Genomic DNA, 12,386 nt, shown 5'->3' on the forward strand with positions numbered 1-12,386 from the left:
AGAAGAGGAGAGGGGAACCTTAAAGGATGTAGGTGTGGGGTAATAGTTTTCTCTCGAATGAGGACAGAGCTGAAAAAGTATCGAGAGGGGGAAAGATGGAATCTGCGTTGGTTTTCTTGAGGTTTAAGAGCAAAAGAAGTAAAGCGAGAAGCAAAAGAGGTAGGATCCAGTATCTTTCAGAGCTGGACTTTATCACACAAGTACTTAATCCAGGGGGGGGCTGCAATTCTGTCTGAAGCCAAACCCAAAGGAACTCTTACACAAAACAAGAGCAAAGAGAAGAAAAAGCCTTAGTGGTTTAAGGGCAGAACCCCTCCACGCGCACACACTCCTTGCCGCAACCCGCGAGTTGCTGGGAAACCCAGAGCGGTCTCTGTGCCTCAGTTTACAGCGAAAGAAACACACAGACCAAGTGACTTGCTCATGGTCACAGCGCAGAGCAGGATGTCACGTCTCCACACAACTCACCACTTACCGGTTTGCCACTCCAAGGAGGCAAGGAGGGAGTTGTGTGTTTCGTGGAATCAACAGGGGGAGTCGTGGCGGTCAAAATCACGCGCGGACAAGGCGGAAGAGTGCGATCTCCGCAGCGAAGGCGGCCGTGCGCGCCCTTCGCCTGCATTCTTCCCCGTGCGGCCACCAGGTGGCGCGCCCGGCCCGCGGGTCGCGCGGCGGGGCTTTGTGGCGGGAGGGGGAAGGCCTCGTGAGCGCATCACCTAGGAAACTGAGGGCCAGGCTACTGCAGGGGTGTGGGTGGGCCTGGTCCGCGAGCGGGACGCTAGTGCTACCTGCGGGTCCACCGCAATGCATCCGCGCCTGAAAGCCGTCGAGGGGAGGTAGGGAGACTGACTGGACTCCCCTCTGGGCCCCTGACTCCTTCCAGTCTGGCACTTAAGACTTTACCTCTCGGTCCCACCCCCACCAGCCCTGGGGCTTGCTCTGTGCCCAGGTGGGCCTGGGTCGTGCCCTCCACCAAGCCCTGCTCCTGGACCGTTGGACGCCGCCAGGAAGGGTTCTCATTGGCCCAGCCCTCTCCAGGAAGGAGGCAGAAAGGGAGGGAGATCTTTTGATTTGATCAAAATATTAATCTATCTCTTCACCTTGCAGTAGGACCCCCAGATGACTTGCTGATTTGCCCGCCCTTCGAGATCTTCCGTTCCTTGAGGACAGGATCTGAATGTGATTCAGGTTTGTGGCCTTCGTGGTTCCCTCACAGCCTCCAGCGCTTAGGTGTTCAGTAAACTAATCCTTCCGTTTGTGTGGAGCTTTATCGCCTGACAGTATTCCCAAAGCATTTGAGGCTCATTGATAACCCGAATAGGAGGTAGGAAAGATGGAAGAGAAGTCAGGGTCAGAGGCGATTAGAGATTCAAGGTTATAAAATTCACTAGTGGAAGAGCCCAGCCAGACTCAAGACTTGCTTTGCTTAGTGCTCTTCTCACCGAATTCTTGGTCTTGTTAATGCGTTTTGAGTGAGGACTCACACATCCCTGCATTCTCAGAACCAGCCGAGCCCTCCCACGCAGGTACTACCTGAGTGCTCCGTGTTGTTGATGGCCTCCCTCGATCCCTCACAGTCCATAGATTGGCTTGAGCTCCTTGCCCTGGAAGCTGCATCCTTCTGAACAAGACACTAGCTTTGTTCCTTTTGTTAATTTGTTAGATTTGTCCGGTACCTTCTTTCTTCACGCTCCTCCTTACTCCATGATTAGTTCTCAGCTGGGCAAGAGGGAGTTGAGGAGGTGATTGGGGAGTGAGGTATGTCCCATTGAAGGAAAAAACATACACACACACACACACACACACACATCTCTTCTGTTAAGGTAGAGATGGAAAATAATAAGCCTGAGTATTTATCACTGTGTGTGTGATAATTGCTTGTGGATTTCCTTAATGTCACCCCAAGACCTGGCCCCAGTGGATCTCTGTATTCACCACTGCACTCTGAAAATAGAAGCCCTTTGGGTCTCCTCCACCATCAGAGTCTGAAAATACTACATGTATTTCCATTATCCTCACAACATTCTTTCATGATTGTGTTTTGAAATTTTATTTTTTGACATTTCTAAGCTTTCAGGACAGTGGGATTTGGGGGGAAATGTAGTAGTTCTGGTTGCTAGAGAAATTAGTATAATATAGTGTTTTTCAAACTATTTGTTGTTAGCAATTCTGGATCAGAAGATAGATCAGTTTTGAAGCTAAGAGTCCAGTGTAATTTGGGAACCACAGTTCAGAAATGTCCAAAGGATTTGAATTGGTAAAGAAAATACATGGTAATGTAATGCACATCACCAATTAGGCACGTGAATGTTTAAAGTGTTACTTATCCAGATATTTTGAAATACCTTGATTTGAATATATAGTTATTTAACATATCTCCAAACTGGCTATGCTTTACATTTTAAAGCTATTTGGGGCTGTATGTGCATAATCGATACAAAATAGGTCTTAATTTGTTTTAAGCTAACTTTTAGGTGATATTTTCATTACTAAAGGCTTTAAATGAATTCAGGGATTTATAACTTATGCTGAAGAGCATTTATTTTTTTAGTGTTTATTTATTTATTTATTTTGAGAGAAAGAACGCAAGTGGGAGAGGGCCAGAGAGAGAGGGAGAGAGAATTTCAAGTGACATGGGAGGGACTCAGTTCCATGAACTGTGAGATCATGACCTGAGCTGAAATCATGAGTCAGATGCTCAACCAGCTTAGCCACCCAGGCACCCCTAACATACACTGAAAAGCATTTCTAAAACATTTAAATATTGTATTAACAATATGTTCTAGCATAATAAGAATTTGAATTTAAAAGTGATTTTCTTTCTAAATTCAGGGTGTATACAACATTATAAGCAAATAAATAAGGCCATTGGCAAAGAAAGTGAGTAATCATTATTTGCAGGTCAGTTATTCAAATTAGACATTTATTGAACATCCGCTTTGTGTCCACGGGAGGTGCCAGCCTATGTTCCAACATGTGTTTATGAAAACCCAAAGATGGTTTGTTGGAGTAGTTCGTTGTTATTCAGTATTAAAGGAATTCTATTTTGTTGAGGATGGAGGCCATGAATGCTTTCAGATATATATTGCAATTAACACTGTCTATAGTGGGATATTACCACTTTATTAGTATTATTATTTATTAGACATACACACTTACAGCTAGTTAATGCAGAGCCAGTACTAGATAGGCTTTGATACTTCCCACATAGAGATCTTTTGACTAAATCATGCCCTCAATCTCTGATGAAATCTTATCGAGAACTTTTGTCATTGCTAATGCGATTAAGTAAATATCTTCCATTTTAATCTACATTTATATAAAACATTAGCTAACAAACATCAGAATCCACTCCACATGTCCAGAAAGGTGTTGGGACAGAACTGCCATTTCTCCCAGCCTCCACAAAACTGGAAACCGTCAGTAAGAGGGTTCTGGATATTTATGGCTCCACAAAGTCATGAAAAACGTCATTAGGAACTTGCTCATTGAGCCAGGATCATGAGAATGCACTCTTTGTTTTTTGGGGGGTAATTTTGCAGAGTCAAGTAAAGCATTAGGGGATAACAGTACATTTGAATAAGATGGCTATTATATGTCCATTTTTTCTAAACAGACTTCTTCCTTTCCACTGACAAGCATTTGGGGAATATATTTTGAAACGCTTTCTGACAGAAAGTGATTATGGAGTAGGCTCTGTAAAGGCTGGAGACCTGAGTCTTTCAAACCGAGCCTCCCCGCCTGCCGTCACACCATGGCATATGTTATGGAATGCCCAAAGAGCACTGCGAGAGGAAAAACAGATAGTACAAAAGGTCACACTGTGAGCAAAGATCTCCAGAACATTCACTGCCTGCACAATCTTGCTAGCCTTTTAATGTTGCTCATTATTTTCTTAACGTTCTGCTAGAGTATGCGTCTTTCTTCCTATCTGATTAGAGATCTTGTCTCTTCCATATGTTATATTTAAGGACCAGGTATGTGCCATGCACAGAACAAGCATTAGATCGATGTTTGCAGTTATTGACAAACTGATTAAGTGTCCATCTATCAGGAATTATTCTTCATAAAAGCTTCCTGGAAGATAACCTACATTACCGTGTGACTATTTTTCTGCAGTCCTCACCCTTTGCTGAAATAGAAATTCTCCAGCTGGTCAGGAACTGTAAATCCTTGTAAATGCTTATGAAATTCCCCATTGTTTGTAGGACATTATCAAATGTAGAAGGACAGGCTGAAGTAATGTCATTAGCTCATTGCAAAAATGCATCCATTAAGAGGCCAATTCAATGCTTATGTAAAATAGTGAATCTTAATATAGTTTATGCATAAATCATTTGTGCTTAATGGATCCACATTTTCACTCATAGTTTTTTAAAGTGCTTTGCCATGAGCTTCAGTTAGGTAACTAATAATACCTTAGTCAGAGAGCTGAAAACATAAGAGCCAGGTAACTGAGGTGATAAGCAAGATGAGGTCATTTTCCTCCAGCACCAGATAGGTATTGTAGATGGAAACTCTAACACTTGATCTCTTCCATATGACTCAGAAAGAAAATTAGAGATCACTGTTAACATTTGTTTTAACTTAAACAAATATTTATAATAAAAAAAATCACTGTAAAATAGAAAGTTATTTTTGTAAAAAGAAACACTTGTCAGCATGTTATCTTTTTAAGCAATAATCAAGTTAAGTTAAAATTTCTAATTCTAAAATAGAAAATAATATAAAAATTCAACTTGGCATCTGAAACAAAAGAAAGCAATTTTTACTCAACTTATCAGTTTCTGTGTACTGTGATGGTAGTATGACACGTTTTATTGTGTAGTTTAGGAAATTGTTTTCAGTACTTTCCTATCTGAGAAAATACCACCTAATATATTACTCTGTCTTAATGTTAAATCTTTTCGTTGTGTCACCTGTGTGCTTGTCAGTTGGAAAGTATTATAGTATATTTGCACTCACACATAGTCGAATCTATTAGCATGTGGAGACGAGCACACTTGGCTGGAAAAGAAAAGTCACAGACACAGAGACTGAGCCTCATTGGAGGTCTAGGTGTGAAAGCAGCATGTCTAGGAAAAAGTGTTTCATTTTAGAGACATTTTCCACTGTGGTTCTCAGTGATCCATGTAGATTCCCGAGTCAGTGACCCAAATCAGTGATGAAGGTTGACAGTAGCAAACCGCATGGATTAGTTTTTCCACATATCCTCATACTTGGCATTAGGCAGACGTCCTCTGCATTAGTTACCTGGAGTTTGAAGAAGTATGATCTGGAGCTTTAACTAAAATGGCCTAATACTTAACTAAGCTCTTTCTGTATGTCACCCACTATGCTAAGTACCTTAAATATTAGCTTACTTAATTCTTACGATTTTTGCTCTTAATTTACAAATGATGAAACTGAAGCTCAAAAAGATTAAGTAACCTACCCAAGTCACATAGATAATAGGTAGTGGATCTAGGATTAAAACATGTCTGCCTGATTTATCCATTCATTTGTTTTCCTTTGACAAGGACTTACCGTGCATCTACTTGTGCTTGGTGGGGGGCTACAGTAATGCACAAGAATTACATCATCCCCACTCTCATGGACTTCCCAGCCATCTAAATAAATAATTACAAAGGTTAAATTCTTTCTACCATACCCAACTACTACTACTTTGATTGAAGTTTAGGCACTCATTTTTTTTTTATTTAATGGAAATTAAAAGATAAAAACCTGTTAAGGAAGATTATAATCTGAAAAGAAATGCTTTAGTACCTATACAAAATCCACCAAGTATTCCTGTTCACTATAAAAATCTGTGAACAGTGGACCTGATTTTTTACTTTTAAAATATATTTTTGGTAATTTTTTGTTATTAGATAAAAAGCAATTAATAGCTGAGGAGCAATGACTGCTAAATAATACATTATCATTATTATTTTGCATTTGTAAACCTCTTAGCCATTTAAAAAAGCACTTGAATATGTGCTTTTATTTGCTCTTTCTAACAACCCTGGCCATACCTAATTCTTTTGGATTCTAGTTTCTTTGGTGCTCATAGAAACTTGTGCTCTTTGTTTTGTCATAACTTAAAAAAATTAAAAGACATTTCCTGAGCTGCTATTATATGCAGTAACACTCTGGAGAAATAAAGTGACTGGAAAAGTTTAGTCCTTGTTCTTAGAAAAGCTTGATAGGGACAAGAGATGTGGATGGGTAACATGAGGGGATGGATGTCTTAGAAAGTTTGGGTAGGAAGGGAACCTGGATGGCACAGGGGTTGAGCATCCTACTCTGATTTGGGCTCAGATCGTGATCTCAGTTCAGTTCCTGTGATGAAGCCCCACTGTAGGCTCCACATTGACTCCACAGAGCCTGCTTGGGATTCTCTCTCGACCCCTCCCCCTCCTCTTCCCTTCCCACCTCCCCTACTGCACATATGCATGGATGCACTCTATATCTCATAAAATAAATAAACATTAAAAAAGAAAAGAAAACGTTTTGGATGGGGAAATCCTGTACCTGGTTTAAACATGGAACTTACTAGACTCAAGAATCCGTTGATTCATTCATGTCCCAGCACTGAGGTAGATGATAGATCAGGGGGCGTGGACGCCTGAATGGAAAAAACAGTTTTAAATTCAGTGCCTTATCTTGAGTAAATACAAGTAGAGGGGCAAAGACAGAATTTATTTGCTTTTCCTATTTCCTTTCTAAACAGGCGTATCTCTTACTGACAAAGCAGCACAATGGACAACACAGCAAAAGCAAATAAAAAAGATATTCAAAGTGGGCCACCCAAAGAAATCCAACTGCCTACCAGTGAAGCGCTTCTAGAGTATCAGTAAGCTTAGAGTATGAAATCCAATCCATTTGTAAAGGGAAATCATTATTAAAATTCATATAACTCCAAATGGACAGTGATGCACTCAAAAGCTGTCAAGAAAGCTGGCCTGGAGGTATATTGGAAGCATAATTGCACACTTGTGCTATGTGCAGATTTTGTTTAAGTTTTTGAAACTCTGACTATGATATATTTCAAGTAGTAGCTGTGAAACCGCACTCATTAATATGGTTTTGGATCTCTCTCTCTCCATTGTATTATTGGTCACTCTCCCGTATACTGTGTACCCACATGCTGGCTGGCTAACTGCTTAAAATACAATATAGAATAGTGTACATCTCCAGTGGCTACAGATCAAGTCCAAATGATAGAATTATTTTTAACAAAAATATTTCTTAGTGTCTCACTCCCAGGAACTAAAGATAAAACTAGAGGTAATACCGATTCTATATGTATGTTTTCATAGATAGTAAGACCCTGGAGAGATTTTGAACCTCAGCTTTTGGAACAGCATAGGTGTTTTAATGGTAATTTTTAGAGAGTGAATGAATTCATTCCATTCTTTTCCACATAAGAATGGACTTCATAACCCTCAACAAGGTAGGTTTGGAAGGAACATACCTCAACATAATAAAGGCCATATATGAAAGCCATACTGTTAACATCATAGTGATAAAAAACTGAGAGCTTTTGCCCTAAGGTCAGGAATAAGAAAAGGATGTATAGTCTCCCCACTTTTATTCAACATAGTCCTAGCCACAGAAATCAGCTAAGAAAAACACATAAAAGGTATGCACATAGTCAAGGAGGAAGTAAAACTCTACTGTTTGCTGATGACATGATACTATATATAGAAAACCCTAAAGTTCCCACCAAAAAACTACTAGAACTGATCAGTTTATTCAGTAAGGTCGCAGGATACAAAATAAGTATACAGAAATCAATTGCATTTCTATACACTAATAATGAAGTTGCAGAAGAGAAATTAAGAAAAAACAATCCACTTACAATTGTACCAAAAAGAATAAAATAGCTAGGAATAAACTTAACCAAGAAGGTAAAAGACCTGTTCTCTGAAAACTATAAAACCCTGATGAAAGAAATTGGAGACGACACTAACAAATGGAAAGATATTCCATGCTTATAGATTGGAAGAACAGATATTGTTAAAATGTCCATACTACCTAACGTGCTCCACATATTTAATGCAATCCCTATCAAAATACCAACAACATTTTTCACAGAACTAGAACAGATAATCCTAAAATTTGTATAGAACTACAAACGACCCTGAATAGCCAAAGAAATCTTGAAAAAGGACAAAACTGGAGGTATCAAAATCTCAGATTTCAAGATATACTACAAAGCTGTAGTAATCAAAACAGTATGGTACTGGCACAAAAATAAACACCTAGATCAATAGAGTATATGTGTATACAATATACAATAGAATATTATTCCATCATAAAAATGAAATCTTACCAATTGCAACAACATGGATGGATCTGCACAATACAATGCTAAGTGAAATATCAGTCAGAGAAAGACAAATACCATGATTTCATTCATATGTGGAATTTAAGAAACAAACCAAATGAGCAACAACAAAAAAGAGAGAGAGAAACCAAAAACAGGATCTTAACTATAGAGAACAAACTGACGGTTATCAGAGGGGAGGTTGGTAGGGGGTTGGGTGAAATAGGTGATGGGGATTAAGAGTACAATTATCATGATGAGCACTGAGTAATGTATAGAATTGTTGCATTGATATATTGTACATGTGAAACTAATATAACATTTTGTTAACTATACTGGAATTAATTTTTTTAAAAAACACGTACTTCATGCATTTACTGAACAAGTACTTGAATGTTTACCAAGTCCAAGGCAAGTGCTAGAGGACAGCAGCAGACCACCTGGTCCCTGCCCTGATGAGGCATAGGAGATTAGACAACTAATTCACGCTTTTAAAAAAAAAAATTGCATAGCTACAATTAAGACACTATGAAAGAAAAGTGTAGGGTCCTATGTAACAGTTTAACTAAAGGACTTCATATGGTCAGAGGGGTCAGGGAAACTTGTTGAGGAAGTGACATTGGAGCTGATGTCTGGAAGAGGAACAGGTGTTATGGAGAGATAGAGTGAAGCAGAGAAAGGCTTATGGAAGAGACGCTGAAGTGAGGGGGAGGCTTCAGTCCAGGAACTGAGAGAAGGCAGAGTGAAACCAGACTGGTAGTGCAGGCAAGGGTCAGATACGCTGAGCCCAGTGGAATATTTGGAATTCAGGAATGAGACACTATTTACTGGAGGGGAGCAAGGCTGAAAGTGAGGAGCCTGGAACGCTGGTGACTACCTTGTGACACTGGTCTTCAAGAGATTTGTTTTTAACAACATTCAGAGAAAATCCATCTCCTCCTTGAGAAACTCCAAATCTATCTGTCTGTTCTTTTTAGAGGGCAGTGAGTGGAAGGGTCAGAACATTCAAAGAGAAACACCCATGAGAAGGAATTTTTAACAAAGTTCCCTTTTATTTTCTACTTGAGATAATATTAAGTTATAACCAGAAGCTACCCACACTCATTTGTCAACATAATTGAAAAGTTCCTTCATCTTCGAAGAGGTAGACAAAAAGTCTGTGAAAACAACCTGCTCTCTAATTTGCTCCCATGGTTTACAGTGATGACATCCAAATACAGCTGTTTCTCTCTTCTGGGTCAATCAGAGGCCAGTATTTCTCTTTTTTAACAGAGGTTTACAAAAAAACAAACATTTAAAAATTCTCATGATCTAGTGCATGATATAAACTGAATATCTCATGCTTTTGTTCTCTGCTTTGTTAAGACCAAATAAACAATCTCATGGACTGAAACAGTCAAGGCCTGACTGTACCATACTCTTCTAGTGACACCTGACTCATTCCAGGTGTTCCCAGGTGACAGAACTTTTGTCACATGAAAAATTAGCCAAAACACCCACCTCACCATCTGAGAAAGGATTGTCCAAGGGTCTCCTGGAAGCATCTTCCTTCTCTCTTATACAATCTCATTTTCAAACAAGGAGCTAGGAGCACATAGTAGGTAATCGATGATTTCTGAACAGCTGAACAATTTTTTAATCTATCCCAAGAAAATAAGGTCATGAACCTCTATAATGATGAAGAGCTGAGACTGCTCTAGATCATCTAGATCTAGATGAATATTGATCTAGAAAGAGGTATGGAGATGATTATAGGTTAAAAAATAGTTAAAGTATAAATTTTTTTTAATCCAGATTTATTTGTTTTCATTCTGAGAGCTTTCAATGAAATTGCATGGAGGGAGAAAGTTGACACATTAATGATATTTTAATAATACAGAGAGGGAAGGGGAAAGGTAACATGTGTTGCTAACCATTTCATCACTGTGCTTTAGAATAGTGTGTATCCTTTCCAAATGACTTTAATATATATTATCTTATTGGTTTATCATCCCACTTGCTTCAGCATTTAATGTAACATGTGGGCTACTATGGCATCTGAGAAAGTATGAAAAGGAAAGAATATATAGAGAAAAGTGAAGCTTGAATTCCCACAGTGGCTAAGAGTGTTGAGGTTTGAAGTTCAGTTTCATCTTCATGAGACCTAAGCAGGTTGAAGTAAATTCCAAAGAAAGACTCAGCTAACTTAGACCTATGACTGCCATAGAGCCACAGTTGAGCCAATGAAGCCACCAAAACCTTTAGGGCATCTCAGAATCACCCTGAGGCATGCTGGTGCCATTTAGATCTTTCTGAATTTCTCATTGCAGAAGGAACAGAAGACAGAGCCCTAGGTCATTTGTTCCTAACTGCTCTGAGCTTAAGTGTAGAGTTGCCAGATATAGCAATAAAATTACAGGATGTGCAATTAAATTTGAATTTCAAAAAAATGAGAAATTTTTTTTTAATGTAAATGTGTGCCACGCAGTATCTGGGGTTGGAGCAGGATGTAGTCTCTGGACCTGTCTTTGCATACTCAGTCATCATCAGGGAAGGCTCTCAGCTGAAGCCAAGAGTAAGTCTATTAACTAGACCATCCAAAGACTCTATCTCAACCAATGGAGATCACATACTTGAGGTTCGTTTGCCTGCTTCATCCATAGTGAAAGGTTACCATATTTATAATTGCAGAAATTGCATAATGTGCGAACATTTGCTTAGGCTTTTTCAGATAATTCTCATTTACAATATGTTAATTTTTCTCCTTACAATGGGAGGTAGACAAAGCACTCCTTCAAAATTTTTGCATACCTAAGCTTTAGGTAAGAAGTAAAAAGATGGTATAGACCTACCTCTAGCCTTATTTATTATTACTGTGTGGAAACCACCCTGTATAGAGTAGTCCCTTCCATTTACTATACTTGTCAGAGCCTTTATTTCCCCTATAACAATGGGTAAACAATATGATTTGTGTTTACTCTTTTATTGTCTAATAAAAGGTAAGCTCCTTGAGTGCAAGGCTCATGGAGGTCTTGTTCAACACTAACTCCATAATGCCATAAACAATACTGGGCACAGAGCAGCAGCTCGTTAAATCTTGTATTTGTGAATGCATGAAGGGGAGCAATAATCCATTTAAATTGCATAATTTTTGAACTGAAACACTATAGAGATCATCCCCTTCAATTTTCTTACCTACAGAAGAGTAAGGCAAGGCCTCACTAGATTAAGAGTACTTAAGCAGCTAGTGGAGAAGCAGGCCTGAAATCCAAGTTCCATAGTATCCAAACAGAGTGCGTTTGCAACTAAAAAAATTGTTTTCTTTTATGTTGTATTTTCTCCTCATTGGCAAAAAAGGAGCCTTATTTTTCTCTCTACTGAATACACAATGCCAAAAATATAAATGATATTTTGGAGAAAGGGCTGAGGATATAAGATTCACTACAACTGAAATTTACTAAGCACTTACTTTATTTGGGGGGGGGGGAGATTTCCAGGGATTTTATTTTATTTTATTTTTTAATAGTTTATTTTCAAATTGTTTTCCAAATAACACTCAGTGCTCTTCCCCACAAGTGCCCTCCTCCATCACCACCTCTTTTCCCCCTCCCCCTTCCCCTTCAACCCTCAGCTCGTTTTCAATATTCGATAGTCTCTCAGGTTTTGGGTCCCTCTCTCTTCCCAACTCTTTCCCTCTTCCCCTCCCCATGGTCCTCCATTAGGTTTCTTCTGTTCTCCTTTTAGACCTATGAGTGAAACATATGGTATCTGTCCTTCTCCACCTGACTTATTTCGCTTAGCATGACACCCTCGAGGTCCATCCACTTTGCTACAAATGGCCAGATTTCATCCTTTTTCATTGCCATGTAATACTCCATTGTGTGTGTGTGTGTGTGTGTGTGTGTGTGTGTGTGTGTGTGTGTGTGTATACCACATCTTCTTGATCCATTCGTTAGGTGATGGACATTTAGGCTCTTTCCATGATTTGGCTACTGTAGAAAGTGCCACTATGAACATTGGGGTACATGTGCCCCTATGCATCAGCACTTCTGTATTCCTTGAGTAAATCCTTAGCAGTGCTATTGCTGGGTCATAG

General features: G+C 39.3%; 1 protein-coding gene across 6 annotated transcripts in view; it reads left to right on the forward strand.

Annotated features, from left to right (window-relative positions):
* The first annotated feature begins 740 nt into the window (after positions 1-740).
* Positions 741-12,386, forward strand: part of CCDC83 (coiled-coil domain containing 83) — a 47,104-nt gene continuing 35,458 nt past the window's right edge. For 2 of the 6 annotated variants that reach the window (XM_029914870.1, XM_029914875.1), the window contains exons 1-3: positions 741-836; positions 1,108-1,188; positions 6,713-6,835. In XM_029914870.1, coding sequence (XP_029770730.1) covers positions 6,741-6,835 — 95 coding nt within the window. In that variant the 5' untranslated portion in view covers positions 741-836; positions 1,108-1,188; positions 6,713-6,740. Of the gene's footprint in view, positions 837-994; positions 1,013-1,107; positions 1,189-6,712; positions 6,847-10,893; positions 10,929-12,386 lie in introns of those variants that run through there. The other 4 variants (XM_029914871.1, XM_029914873.1, XM_029914874.1 and 1 more) reach the window with 4 other exon arrangements.

This window comes from Suricata suricatta, chromosome 11 (genome assembly GCF_006229205.1).
Source record: "Suricata suricatta isolate VVHF042 chromosome 11, meerkat_22Aug2017_6uvM2_HiC, whole genome shotgun sequence".
In the NCBI taxonomy this organism is placed as follows: Eukaryota; Metazoa; Chordata; class Mammalia; order Carnivora; family Herpestidae; genus Suricata; species Suricata suricatta.